Source organism: Bufo bufo, chromosome 2, assembly GCF_905171765.1.
Source record: "Bufo bufo chromosome 2, aBufBuf1.1, whole genome shotgun sequence".
NCBI lineage: Eukaryota > Metazoa > Chordata > Amphibia > Anura > Bufonidae > Bufo > Bufo bufo.
The window spans coordinates 471,004,455-471,020,112 of NC_053390.1; the positions used below are offsets into that span (position 1 = coordinate 471,004,455).

General features: G+C 40.8%; 1 protein-coding gene across 16 annotated transcripts in view; it reads left to right on the forward strand.

The window, feature by feature from the left end:
- PTPRS (protein tyrosine phosphatase receptor type S) overlaps nt 1–15,658 on the forward strand; it is a 600,160-nt gene that overhangs the window by 376,744 nt on the left and 207,758 nt on the right. For 11 of the 16 annotated variants that reach the window (XM_040417715.1, XM_040417713.1, XM_040417723.1 and 8 more), the window contains 2 exons: nt 9,326–9,367; nt 14,579–14,676. In XM_040417715.1, the coding sequence (XP_040273649.1) occupies nt 9,326–9,367; nt 14,579–14,676 (140 nt within the window). The remainder of the gene's footprint in view (nt 1–9,325; nt 9,368–14,578; nt 14,677–15,658) is intronic. The other 5 variants (XM_040417721.1, XM_040417726.1, XM_040417728.1 and 2 more) reach the window with 1 other exon arrangement.

Below are 15,658 nucleotides of genomic sequence, written 5' to 3' on the forward strand. Positions count from 1 at the left end.
AGCATGAAGAAAGGCATGACTATCTGGTTGACTCGTTTCGGAACATAGCCTGTTCCTTAGGCTACTTTTACATTAGCATTTTCCCTTTCCGCAATTGAGATCCGTCATAGGATCTCAATAGCGGAGGAAAATGCTTCAGTTTTGTCCCCATTCATTGTCAATAGGGACAAAACAGAACTGAACGAAACAGAGTGCACCAAAATGCATTCCGTTCCATTTGGTTGCGCTCCCATCGTGGACAGAATAATGCTGCAAGCAGCGTTTTACTGTCTGTGATGTGGTGCCGAGCAAGACGCACAATGTAAGTCAATGGGGACGGATCCATTTTCTCTGACACAATAGAAAATGGATCCGTCCCCCATTGACTTTGAATGGTGTCCATGGCTATATGGCTATATAAGACATAATACAACCGGATCCGTTCATGACGGATGCATGCGGTTGTATTATTGTAACGGAAGCGTTTTTACAGATCCATGACGGATCCACAAAAACCACTAGTGTGAAAGTAGCCTTACTCATAACCTGATACTATGAATGAGGGAGAAGATATATATACACGTCTGCAATATTCTCCACCCCCCTATTTAAAGAGGACCTTTCATCTGTTTTACATATAGGAGCTAAATACCTGTACTTGCGGGGTACTGCCACCCATTTTTTCTTTTAAACATCTCCCCTACGCCCCGATGTGCCGTCCTGAAGTTTTTGCGCTCAGTATGTTAATACTGAGCATTTGAACAGGGAGTAGGAGACGCCAGGGTTTCTCAATGGGCGTCTCCTTCTCCCTGGCTGTGCCGCGATCCAATCACATCGGAGAACGTCACAGCCAAGGAGGTTTTTCCTCCCTGGCTGTGACGCTCTCCGATGTGATTGGATCGCGGCACAGCCAAGAAGAAGGAGACTCCCATTGAGAAACCCTGGCATCTCCTCCTCCCTGTTCCAATGCTCAGTATTAGCATACTGAGTGCGAGAACTTCAGGCGGGCGCAGCGGGGCGTAGGAGTGATGTTTAAAAAAAAAAAGGGTGGCAGCATCAGTACCCCGCAAGTACAGGTATTTAGCTCCTATAAGTAAAACAGATGAAAGGTCCTCTTTAAACACAAAGGCATATACACAGCATGATTAAAATACAATCACTTCTGAACACACAAATACAATGTCATTTAGTTATCAACAATATAACATAAAATCTGTTCTCATATTTACACCTTCTGGGTTTCAGCTTTTTAGCGTAAAATCCAATAGATTTCGCAATTCAGGGTTCTCCACTCTATTCGCCAGAATCTAAAAGTGGACACATTACCTGAATAAATCTGACAAAAGTGCTTTGAAATGATAGAAGGATTACTTTCTTTATTTTTGCTTCTGTATGGTACAACCCACATATAATCGCATTGAATTCCATACATAGAAAATGAAAACGCAGCACACTAGCGTTAGGGTGCAGAATCAGGCCAATACGAATCGGCACCAGGGTCCCATTCAATGGAGAAAATTCAAAAAGCCAGCAGCACTCCATTCTGATCAGAAAATAAACGTGGTTTATTCACCCAGTGTCAAATAGCAGCGACGTTTCAACCGCTTGTTGCGGTCTTTCTCAAGCTATACAGACATGTGTTACATCAGTGATATATAAAGGTGTGTCAATTCATTACATTAAATCCTCCAATAAAAATAATCACAATTCATAAGAAATATATTTAATAAATACATATCCACCAGCAGCAATGCGAAATTATATATAGTACAAATAAAGTGACAGTGCCTAGTGCAAAAATGCATTATACATAACAAAAGTGCATAGTCGAATATAATTGATAATTAAAAATTCACGTGTTACCAATGTATGGTGTTAATTAAAAACTTACAAAACCAGTTAACCAACAGTGTCGACGGAGCACCACGGTCCCGAGAGCGTCCACATTCAGTTAATGCACAAGTGCGAGATCAATAGATCTCACGATATCTCAAGCGCAAAGGAACTCTATGGGAACCTCATCACAGATGGCCGATTCTGGAAGCAAATACATGTGCGCATGTCTGAGCAATAGTTACCACCCAAGTCAGGGTCATGTGATCACAGTCACATGATCCCAATCGCAAGATGTAAACATGAACAATGATACATTAAGGATCACAGCGACTAGCAGCGAGCCGGGACCGTGTCAACAGTCAACAATTCACTGATGGTAGGTGATGGAGACGCTGCCACGGCTCCCCGCGGCAAAGCGTCCCCCAACCTACATCACGCTGTATAGACCCAAAAGTAAACAAAATAATATAATATAAATGAACCGCTGGATTAGAGGTGTCTCACAGTTAAAACCGGCCGGGTCAGCAGTCAGGTCATCACTGTTATAGTTTTATATATATATATATATTGTAGGAAGGCGCAAGGGTCCGTCGTTGACAGAAGGTATGTGTCACCGAGGTTCCTGGCCTCGGTGAAGTAAGAGCCGGTATTTTCAGGTGTCAGCGGCAGCTAATGCTGATTGACACTTTGCTATTTTAGTATGGTTGTATAGCTGATATGGGACGGCTCTCATTGGGAGTAGTCAAAGTCCTGGGTGGGTGACTACTCCCCACGTTCCAGGCCGGGTCTTGACTAGCCTATAAAAAAAACACCCGGCAGTGTCAGCTGGGAGTGATTAACTCTCTCTGACATAGGGGCTCTGGCAATCGCTGGTGTGGCAACTGAGCCCTGTGCTGGGCTGAAAAGCTGAGACCTGTGTGTTGTGAGAGCAGGCCACCTAAAGCATGCATTTGGACTGCTGGAGGCAGAACCGCCGACAATTTGACATTTTTTGTTATGCACAAACTTACTACTCTGTGTGAACAAACGCCAACCCTGCAAAGAATGTTTTTTGTTTGTCCTTATGTGTGAATAAACACAGACACACATTTGAATTACGAACTTGTACTTTGCCTCTGTACTGCACTCGCTTATCCCAACTACCAGAGCGAATCCCCACAATATATATATACACTCACCTAAAGAATTATTAGGAACACCTGTTCTATTTCTCATTAATGCAATTATCTATTCAACCAATCACATGGCAGTTGCTTCAATGCAGTTAGGGGGGTGGTCCTGGTCAAGACAATCTCCTGAACTCCAAACTGAGTGTCAGAATGGGAAAGAAAGGTGATTTAAGCAATTTTGAGTGTGGCTTGGTTGTTGGTGCCAGACGGGCCGGTCTGAGTATTTCACAATCTGCTCAGTTACTGGGATTTTCACGCACAAACATTTCTAGGGTTTGCAAAGAATGGTGTGAAAAGGGAAAAACATCCAGTATGCGGCAGTCCTGTGGGCAAAAATGCCTTGTGGATGCTAGAGGTCAGAGGAGAATGGGTCGACTGATTCAAGCTGATAGAAGAGCAACGTTGACTGAAATAACCACTCGTTACAACCGAGGTATGCAGCAAAGCATTTGTGAAGCCACAACACGCACAACCTTGAGGCGGATGGGCTACAACAGCAGAAGACCCCACCGGGTACCACTCATCTCCACTACAAATAGGAAAAAGAGGCTACAATTTGCACAAGCTCACCAAAATTGGACTGTTGAAGACTGGAAAAATGTTGCCTGGTCTGATGAGTCTCGATTTCTGTTGAGACATTCAAGTCCGAATTTGGCGTAAACAGAATGAGAACATGTATCCATCCTCTGATGGCTACTTCCAGCAGGGTAATGCACCATGTCACAAAGCTCGAATCATTTCAAATTGGTTTCTTGAACATGACAATGAGTTCACTGTACTAAAATGGCCCCCACAGTCACCAGATCTCAACCCAATAGAGCATCTTTGGGATGTGGTCGAACGGGAGCTTCGTGCCCTGGATGTGCATCCCTCAAATCTCCATCAACTGCAAGATGCTATCCTATCAATATGGGCCAACATTTCTAAAGAATGCTATCAGCACCTTGTTGAATCAATGCCACGTAGAATTAAGGCAGTTCTGAAGGCAAAAGGGGGTCCAACACCGTATTAGTATGGTCTTCCTAATAATTCTTTAGGTGAGTGTGTATATATATATATATATATATATACACATATATATATATATATATATATATACACACTCATATATATACACATATATATATATATATACACTCACCTACACTCGCCAAATTCGGACTCAACCATTTGAATGTCTCAACAGAAATCGAGACTCATCAGACCAGGAAACATTTTTCCAGTCTTCAACAGTCTAATTTTGGTGAGCTCGTGCAAATTGTAGCCTCTTTTTCCTATTTGTAGTGGAGATGAGTGGTACCCGGTGGGGTCTTCTGCTGTTGTAGCCCATCCGCCTCAAGGTTGTGCGTGTTGTGGCTTCACAAATGCTTTACTGCATACCTCGGATGTAACGAGTGGTTATTTCAGTCAACATTGCTCTTCTATCAGCTTGAATCAGTCGGCCCATTCTCCTCTGACCTCTAGCATCCACAAGGCATTTTTGCCCACAGGACTGCCGCATACTGGATGTTTTTCCCTTTTCACACCATTCTTTGTAAACCCTAGAAATGTTTGTGCGTGAAAATCCCAGTAACTGAGCAGATTGTGAAATACTCAGACCGGCCCGTCTGGCACCAACAACCAAGCCACACTCAAAATTGCTTAAATCACCTTTCTTTCCCATTCTGACATTCAGTTTGGAGTTCAGGAGATTGTCTTGACCAGGACCACACCCCTAAATGCATTGAAGCAACTGCCATGTGATTGGTTGACTAGATAATTGCATTAATGAGAAATAGAACAGGTGTTCCTAATAATTCTTTAGGTGAGTGTATATATTATATATATGTTTAGAATATTTCTGACGTGCACATATACATACATGTATATATATGTTCTGAAACAGGTCAACCAGTTAGTCATGCCTTTATTCATGCTGCTGTGATGAACTACTGTATGCCATAAGCATTATTTTTATGCCATTTTTCTAATAAAGTCCAATTTTTATCAAGTGGAGTGGTGCTGAGCTTTGGGTACACTAAGGCATGCTTCACTGAGGTGTGGGAAGAGAGACAATGTTACTGCTAGTGGGAAAGGGGTGGAAAAGGGGGCAGTATTGCTGTCAGTTTGGGAGTGGTGTGTATATATCAGGTCCACTTTGGCGTCTCTCCAGCTCTATAAACCAGGGGTAGTAGCACTTCTCAATTTCCACTTGATGTAATTAATCACAGGTATGTATACATGCATAGTCGGACCCTCCTTTCACCCCTCTGTACGCTTGGAACAGATATTTTTCCAATAGTGAAAGCTGCTTCAGAGACAGACACACACTGATGTCTACTTACGCAGTTTCAGTGTGCTCTTGCAAAATATTGCAGTTCACAGGTTTTCTTTAATGGGCCACCGCATACTTCTCCCACTCCTTCCTGCACACCTTGGCTTGGAAATAAAATGCCTTCGATAGTTACAAATATTACAATATTCTACTTACACGTTTAACATGCAAAATTGTATAGCATATAATCACTGGTAAAAGAAAACGACCTGGGCTTAGCCTTGCTTCCTCAGGGTTTTAAAATTAAAAGTCCAGCTCTGGCCTTTATGGCCTCCCCCTTCCTTTTTCTCTTATAAAAATTCCTTCCATTACAAATAACATTAAAAAGGAAACATTGCCAAAACATTTCCATGTTAGAAAAAGACAGAAATACATTTAATACAATATATCCTTATATTGTATTATATACTATATTTCTCATAATAAGTCAAGTGGAGACGAAGAAGTGAGACTAACAAGGGGAGCCTACATTTCAGGTATACTGGTTAAGCCAGTTGAATACTTGTATATTGATGTACACCCATGTGCATAGATATAGCTCATCTGTGATACCTGTATATTAACCTCAACACGTCCCAAAGCGCAGTATCATATATATTTAAAACGGAGACCAAGAAGTGCTACTACCCCTGGTTTATAGAGCTGGAGAGAGGTCAGCGCAGTCCTGATATATACACATAATTCTGGAAATAGGTGGAAGGACCTAACCTCAGCGTGGTTGTCCAGTGCCCAAAGTGTTGGACTCAAAGTAAGGTGTTTTGTATTGTATTTTCCAGTTTGTGAGTGGTGGTTAAGGGGGCAATGCTGATGGCAGTGGGCGATCGGGGATTAGGATGACAATGCTGCTGCCAGTGAGGCAGGGGTGGAAAGCGTGACAATACTGCTACTAGTGAGGGAAGGGTGTCAAGGAAGACAGTTCTGCTGCCAGTGGGGAAGGTGTGGGAAAGGGAACAAAGCTGCTGGCACTGGTGCTGCACTGTGTTATTTGTTCTGCACTGTAGTATTTCACATTATTGGGACAGTATTTTGAACTGAAGGTGGTATCTGTTTGGCACATCTGAGGAGTTTGCATGTGCAATATTTTGGTATTTGTTTAGTGCTGCTTTAGAGTTATGCTGTGCTGCATCATGGTGTTTGGCCCTTACAGGGAGAAATTTAGTACTATTGGCACTTTAGTCATTTTTTTGCATGTGGAAGCTGTCTTGTGCCACATTGCGGTTTCTTATGTGCTGCACAATAGTACTTGTGTGATGTTGTGTGTTTGCTGGTGAGGCCCTGGCAGCACCATGGATTTGCTAGTAAGGCCTGAGTAGAAAAAGTTTTAGAAGCCAGAGTGTCAAGGGAACTTTTAAATTAATGTCTTTTATTCACAGCATCATCTGCCCTGATTAACGTGTGAGGGTATAGGGTAAGTTAGGTACATGTAAGGTAAGCCAGCAAGCATGTAATCAATACCAGGCAGCAGCTCCACTTTATCCGTGACATGGCAGACAAGGATAACAACTATCTGCTAGTGATTTAGTATAAAGAAGGGGGTCTACAACGCAAATGGCTGATTTTGCTGGGAAAAGCTCCACAAAGGTATTGGACATGAGACTCTAAGAGTATGGTGTGGTTTTTAAGTGTCACCGGAGGCACGCTTTGAAACTACAAAATATACAAAATATATTTTCTTGACTGCTTTATGGCTAATGGCTTCCTTTAAACCAATTAAGTTAACACAACTATATTACAGGTTGGTTAAGAGTACGCCCATAAATCCAGAGCCAGAAAAGCAGCATGTTCGTTGAGCAGTGCCTGTGACTAGCTTAGGAAAAAGCCTGCTGAGCTCTCCTCCTGAATCGCTCTGCCCAATCATAGAGCTGTGCAGCAATACATTTATAGCTGCACAGTCTTCTCTATCCCCTCCCTGCACTCTTCTCTCTGATCATTGCGGTGAGGAAACAGGAAGCTGAACTGTCAGTTTTCATCCTCCTGTTACAGCCATAGCACTGGTTGAGCGGAGCCTGGAAAAGTGAGTAACCACTGGACCCCAAGTACAGTATATCCCTCCACCAAGGATCTTAAAATTAACAGTTTGTTTGCCATAGAGCACTAGGGATCCTGACATTAACCCCCATACTGCCCTAGACCACCAGATGTGCTAACATTAATCCCCACTCAAGATCTTAATATTTATCCTTTCACTGCTGTAACCACCAGGGTTACTAGAAATACCCCCTTACTGCACCAGGTATTCTGACATCAACCACTTCATTGCCTAAGACCACCAGTGATTCTTACATTAACACATAATCTCTTCAATGCTCAAGACCACCAGAGATATTAGAAGTAATGCCGTTTACTGTACACCACCAGGTATTAACCCATTCACTGCTCTAGGCCACTAGGGATACTGGCATTAACCCCTTTGATGCTCTTTCATACTATTTGCCTGGATGTTATGTGGCCCAGTGTTGCTATATAGCTATTCGTTAGAGCACTGTATGTTAATATTTATTTAATGTACTGCCTGCCTTGGAGCAGAGCCCAGATCACAAAGACTTCTAGAGAAAATTATTCAGCACTGAGTAATTTTTTGTGAATTTTGTATCCATTTTATAGTCTAACTTTAATCTTCACTAGGTAAGTGGCACTTGTTTATCCGTTGAGGTGCCTATATACATAACCGTGATTTTTGAGGAAACATACTTAGCGATCATTGCTATGTGTATGTTACTACAATTATTTTCTTGTAACGGATTAAGAACTGGCTTTACATTTTTATTGGCTGTTAGTAATTACACAGTACAATGTTTTCATGCAATCAGTTATTAAATGTAAAAATACACATTAAACAATATTTCCAATCATTTCCCATATAGAAAATAATTTGATCATTTAGGATATCTCGCTGTGTATGCTTTTTTTTAACCAGAAGGAGTCATTTTGGAAAGCTGACAATAGGCAACTTTATTGAAGAGGGTTTGTATACCACAGCAGTCTGCACTGTAATACTTTTAATTTTTTTAACACAAACCTACCGCAAAAGCGGTTGTCCTGGATTTTTTTTCAATTATCCCAGTCAGTAGGACCTGTGAAGAGTGGGTCACATGCCTCTTAGGGGCACACCACCATTGTCATTGGAGGACAGTAGGGCATGTGACCCCATCTGTGCTGATGTTGACAATCTGGCAGCTGGAACTTCATAGGTCCTGCTGGCAGTGACGGATCCAGAGCCTGGTCTCGGGAGAGGCACACACTGTCACTGGCACCATCACAGTTGTCCGCAACCCGTGAGGTGAGGTGAGGTCCCGTCCCTGTCCCGACTTCCGCACTCCTCTGTTTTGCACTTCCAGTTCCCGAGCCTGGAACTTGGTGGGCGGAATTAGAACGGTGCCGGCTTGTACCGGCTTGATTCTGGCTCGCTAGCAGTAAAATGCACGGGGGGGGGGGGGTGTGTGTGTGTAAGGGACAGGGCGCTCCTCTGTTTTCTGTTTACATAACTGTGGAGACACGCTCAATCACTGTGTTGTGTAAACAGAATACAGAGGGGCGTTGCTAAGGTTCAAAATGGGCCACTTTACAGCTATTTTTCTAATAGAAATGTATGATTTCAGTAATTAAAGTATATTACAAAAATGGTTAGTGTCACTGCCCCTATATATTACAAAAATAAAAATACAATTACATTATTTAATTTAACATACAGTGCTGGATTTTCTTCATATAAAGGGTACATAACAAAGCGGTACAACTATAGCACCCAGGCTATTTGGTTGTGATGGATTAGCCACATCTCATATGGAAGCCTACTTTTTAAGCATTTACAGTATATTATGATGTGCATTGTCATCCTATTTATAGTTTTTGCAAATGCCACTCATACTGATATGCTAGTGTGTCACACAATCTCACATCTCACAATAGACAAACACAAAGTGAATGTCTTTGTTGTTAATGTAACCCACTATGTGTTCTTGTGAATGTGAAAAATAGACATTAAAAAACAAGTTGTTTTTATTTCTTTATTTACTGTTCTTTGCAGATTCTGGTCTCAGCAGTCCCCTCAGTGACCATGAATTTGAAAGTTAGTTCCTGTCTGTTTTGTTTCCGTTTTTTTGTGCTTCAATTGCTGTTCAACTTTTTATTTCTCCTTTTTTTCTTACCTTTTGTTTCGTTTCTTTATCTTTTCTTTTGTTCTGTTATTTAATTTTGTGTCCCTTAAGCTTTTCACATAACATCTTTTTACAACAACATTTCTGTGCCTGTCTCTGCAGTTCTGCAGTTTTGGATAAAAAGTGTCTATTGTGCAGATTGATGCTATTATGCCATTGAGTTTGTCTGACAATGTAAATCGAACCATCTTTCCCATTCATGTGTAATACTTAAAAGGGTATTCCAGTTGTGACATGTTATCCCCTATTCACATGATAAGGGATAACTATTAGATCGATGGGGACTCCTACTGCTGGGACCTCATACCCCTCAGGTCCCCCTGAAATGAATAGAGGCAGGTCAGGCATGTGTACTGACACTTCTGCAGCTCCATTTATCTCGACAGGAGTTTCGAAGACAGCCGAGTACAGGACTTGGCTATTTATAGAATGCACATGCCACTCAGTTCATTTTTGGGGCCTCATAGGGGTACAGGGTCTCTATTCGTGCGATCATTGGTGGTCTTGTGAACAGGGGATAACTTGTCACACTTGGAATACCACTTTACCTTAATTCCATATTATCAGTTGTCTTTGTTACATTGTGCTGCTGAAAAAAGTGATTGATACCTGAAACAGTTCTGTAATTAAGAGCTTTATAATAGTCTTTTGGAAGGTCACAAATATATATAAATACACACATACACTGAGATAGTCTTAATTTTAAGTGCCGTACCTGTCACTACTGCTGTACAGTTGCATAGAAATGAAATACTTTTGTTGTATCTCCCACTGAGATTTAACATTTATATCCATTGAACGAGCTCCAGAAATGTGAACATGTATATGTTTTCATTTTCTTTTAATTTGCTACCATTTAAATGTCCTCTTTTCCTGTGTCTGCACCCATAGACTGTGTGTGTGTGTATATATATATATATATATTTATATATATATATATATATATATATACACACACACACAATCTGCCAGTCTGTGACCATGTATGTTTCTAGTCATAAACACATTGGCCAGTGTCCATAATGTTGTTTTTGTTCCAAAGTTCACAAAACTAGATACAATGGGCAGTATTAAGTAATTTCTTTACCATGTCATTCAGCAGTGCCATTTGCATGCATCATTTGTAATTACTGAACATTTCAAATCAGAATAGTTGAAGTGCACATCTGATCTAAATATTGTAAATCCTAATGTCTAGGCTAACTGAAGGCAAGAATAGCATTTCAAAAAGGAAAGATAAAGAACAACTTTGCTTGGTATATTATATTATGGGTAGATTTTGTGGCATTTATTCTGATTATTACTCTTTGCTTTAGCAACACAAAGTGACATAGAGCATAAGATGACCAGTGGTTGTAGTGTGGTAGTTGGTATTGTGTGATGTACTTTTATAATAATAAACATATTCCATTTAGACACTGGATCTGTGTATTGATTGTTCACTTGCTGGTGTTGAACGGGGCGCGAAATTCTCTATGGCAGACATTCCCTTCCATTTTTGACATGCAGAATTTTTCATGTTCAAGCCCACTTCTCATCTCATGTTTCAGGAATCAATTGCAGGACTAGTAGTTATGGAAAAGAATCTATAAGGCTGTTGTGATGGTCCCCTAGTCCATTTAATGAGCTCTTATAGTACTGTGTGAAGTAAAGTAAAATCTAAGACAGGTTTGAAGGCAAGGTCTTTGTTTCAGAGTTATGGTCCTTTTACATGGACTGATAATCAGGCCAATTATCAGAGATGAGCATTTGTAGAAAAGCTCGTTCTTGATAATTGACCTGTGTAAAAGGTGCTGGCAATCACCCAATCAGCAATCCAACACTCATTCATTAAGTGATTATGTCTTTTTGCAGGCACTTAAACTCATCCGTTCATGTAAATGTACCTTTTGGCTGAACGGGTTCTCTGTCATAGTCCTCAGAGAGCCCTTAATAGACGAATTTAAAATATATCCTTATCTGGGTATGGATGACTTCATTACTGATGTTAAGACAGGAAGTGTCGGAAGTAGTACGATTACTAATTAACCTAGCTGTGCTGACAATTAAGTCTTTTGAAAAAGCATGTCAATTGGTCTCTTAGGGTCAGGAAAGGGCTGTGGAGCCATTACCTTTACACCGAGCAGATCTGTGAAATCCATAGTCTGCCCTGTTCTGACATTTCTTATATCTTTCATTACTTCATTGCTTCCCAGTTCCTGATAAACTATTGCAGCCATCCTAATCCCCAATGTCTTTATGTACTGTAATTTGCTTGGGGTACAGTCACAAAAGTGTATTTTCTTAATTAAATGCACTGCATGATCTGAATTGCAGTAATGGTGGCCACACAGTGCCCAGAGTAAAATAGAAGCTGATTTAAGTTAAATAGCTCTCTCCTGAACTTAAACTGATCTTGATACAAAAGCAGGTTTACCTAAAAAGATTATAGTAACCATGAACCTATCATGTCAAATTCTTTCTTCTTCCAAATCCTGGGATCAGTACAGTTAAAGAACATTTTTGTTTAAAATTCCTTCCTTATGTTTCTGTGCAAATCACTTTAGAATCATATATCAAAGAATGTAAGAATATTTTACTCCAATACCTAATGATCCTCCGGAATTTCATCTTTTCTCTTAATTAAATGGATCCCAGCCACATAAAAAGCTGTTTCCATATGATTAAAATGGAAATTTGATTAAACTTACTTGAAAGGTGCCCCAGTTTTAAGGCTGTATTACACAGTCCGACGTGGCAGACGATTGTTGGGAGGGCAGCGTTCCTTCCAGGCATTCACCTGCATCGCTAGCGGAGTAGACCGCTGATGTTACATAGAGCGATCTCCTACGCAGCATGGGTGGAGCGATGCTATGCCATCGCTCATGCCCATGCTGTATAGTGATTTGCCGGCAGCAGATCATTATTAGACACCATGATTTGCCGCCTGCAAACAATTATTTTTTAACATGTAAAAAATTTGGATTGGCCACTGATTGATGCTCATTCATTGGGCAATCAACGCCAGTATTACACTGCTAGATGGTCGCTAACAAGTGTTCATACATCAGCAGGTGTAATACAGGCTTTAGTGTCTGTCCAGGAAGCCTCACTACCACATTGAAGGGGCTGGCTTACTGGCTCTATTAGCTAAGTCAGCTCCCTTCTCTATTACAACTGATGCAGAGTCAGAGAAGCGGACAGGTTCAGCTAATGAACTGAGCCATGCAGCCAGCCCCCTTCAAGCACATTACCAAGACCGGGAGCCTGGGGAAACTCCCTGCCTGTGTTGTAACAATCCTGTAAGAGAAGGTTCCCGGACCATATTGGGGCAGCTTGCATAATTAAATTATATTTGTAAGTATAATCAATTTCCATTTCAAACACATTGAAATAACTTTTTATGTGGCTGGACAACCCCTTTAAGATAGAATTGGTAATCTTCCTCTACATGGTGACTGTTCCATTAGAGTGATCTCACATTCACTGCTGGCAAATGATTGACATGATTAGTCTAAATACAGTAATCGAAAACATTTTTTTTTTACAATGCAACCCTAGGGTGACATATGCCCCTATATGACATCCTTCTGAGGCACCCTTTTAAGGGTCGTGTATATATTAAATGTGGGACAAAAAATGTAATGTGAACACAGCCTAATAGAAACATTTTGAGTTTGTATTAACCCTTCATTTTACCATAGGTGTTGTGTGCCCCTAGATAAGATAAATAATAAATACAATATTTCTCCAACTACTGCTTCTCATTACTCACATTACTGCTCATAGTCCCCCACCAGCCTCTGTTTACATGACAACAAAAATGACAAGCTGTAAAGGCAGATGACCAGTTCAGCCAATCCCTGGCATGCCATCATTTCTGATATGTAAACAAAGACCAGCTGAGGACCATAGGAGTATCTGGGTATTAAACTGGTGATTAATGGGGTTTATGTTATTTTATTACATATACTGCTGCCAGACTTCTCTTATTTCTTGGACTACCCCTTAACAGTTTTGACCGAACTCTGTTCAGCCTTTGAGAGAAGGACCTAACAGTTCAGCTCGAGCAGATCTTATGCAGATTAACACCTTTAAGTTTAAATTAGGTCACCAAGGGGTTAAAATGCACCTGAGTTGTCCGCCAACTATATTTACTTTAGACATAAATTCAAAATCTACAATAAAAAAGTGAAATTTTCGGGAGGATTTCCATAATTATAGTGTCACAATTGGGGGGTTTAAGGGATTGTCCAGGCATTTTCTCATTTTTCACCATGGCAACTGTCTGACCCACTGCAAATATTGTGCATGGGTCCCATTAGAACAGGACCCATGCACAATTCTTACTGCACATCAGACTCTTGCCTGAGCGACTGACCTGCCCAGAGTCCAGTTGTGACTCTTTACTTCTGAAGCCATGACAGTATGTCTACACAACCGTTTTAGTGTCACTGCGAGTATGTGAATAATGATTAATTTACATGTTTTACAAGTTCGTTACTTTGGTGGAGTGTGTAACAGATTTGACAGAATGTTAATTATAAATACATTATATTTTGTTATGGCATTACAAAACTTAAAACTACCTTTACTGTACTTCTCCTAATACTTTATGGTGAAAAATTGTCAGTACATGATATATATATATATATAAAATATATATTTTAGAAAGTGTACCAGCTTCTGTGAATTAGATAATATTTAGTTTAAAAATCCATCACATGGCTAAGCACACTTGAATTTTCATTTTTGTTAATTGATCTTTTTTGTATTTCATCTTCAGTATTTCACCTCTTTTCCAAACCCATGTGCTAGAATTAATTACATTTAGACATCATACTTTTATGCTTTTTGCTGTTCTGTTGAATATTTATACATTGTTTCTGTATTCTTGAAGTTCCCTCATTCCTTGGGTCGTAACCTTTAACAACAGTATCTGCTGAATATGGGGTATTGGAGGGAAATTTAGATCTTATTTTTCTTTCAGGATAAAATTTCGAGCCCTGCTTTCCGTTTTTATCTAACCTGTGTCCTTTCCTTGCAGATCTCACATTAAATATTTTTTCTTATTTTTATATATTTTTTTTTTTGTGATTGCTTTAATAAAATGTTCACGCTGCTCCATTTTTCCCTCCTCTTAGGTATGCTTAATCATCCACCAATACCTATTGCAGATCTTTCTGAACACACAGAACACCTTAAGGCCAATGATAACCTAAAACTATCTCAGGAATATGAGGTGAGGAGCTAAGGTGGCAAATCTTTATGTGGTTAATAGAGTGGTTAAAGTATAATTTCAAACAGAGGATGCAAAGTTATTGATGTTAAGTTTACTGGGAATCAAATAAACTGGAGTATATGTAAGAGGCAGTTTCAGGAAAGCCCCAAACCATCATAAACACACCATTCAGAACAGCACTGTAGTATTCTTATAGTTGATACTTAAAGGGAACCTGTAAGTATAATTTTTGTGATTAAAAAAACTACCATGCTGCTATAGCACTTGTAAATATCTTTGTAGGGATGACCTATCATGGTGGGGAGATGCTCTCCAGTACTCATCTGGGCAGTACTGGAGATGTGACTAGTCACAGTGCCCTGGCTTACGGCATACATATTAGGACATCCTCAGACATCATCCACAACTCCCTCCTCCGTCAGGCAAAACTTCATCAGTCCTCCTCCCTCAGACCAAACTCCCTCCTCCATCAGGCAAAACTCCCTCCTCCGTCAGCCAAAACTCCCTCCTCCCTCATCCAAAACTCCCTCCTACGTCAGACATCAGTAAAAACTTATTAGGACATCCTCAGACATCATCCACAACTCCCTCCTCCGTCAGGCAAAACTCTCTCCTCCGTCAGGCAAAACTCCATCAGTCCTCCTCCCTCAGACCAAAATCCCTCCTCCGTCAGACTAAACTCCCTCCTCCGTCAGCCCAAACTCCATCAGTCCTCCTCCGTCAGATTAAACTCCCTCCTCTGTCAGCCAAAACTTCCTCCTCCCTCATCCAAAACTCCCTCCTACGTCAGACAAAACTCCCTCCTCCGTCAGGCAAAACTCCATCAGTCCTCCTCCCTCAGACCAAACTCCCTCCTCCATCAGGCAAAACTCCCTCCTCCATCAGGCAAAACTCCCTCCGTCGTCAGCCAAAACTCCCTCCTCCCTCATCCAAAACTCCCTCCTACGTCAGACATCAGCAAAAACTCCCTCCCCTAACTCAA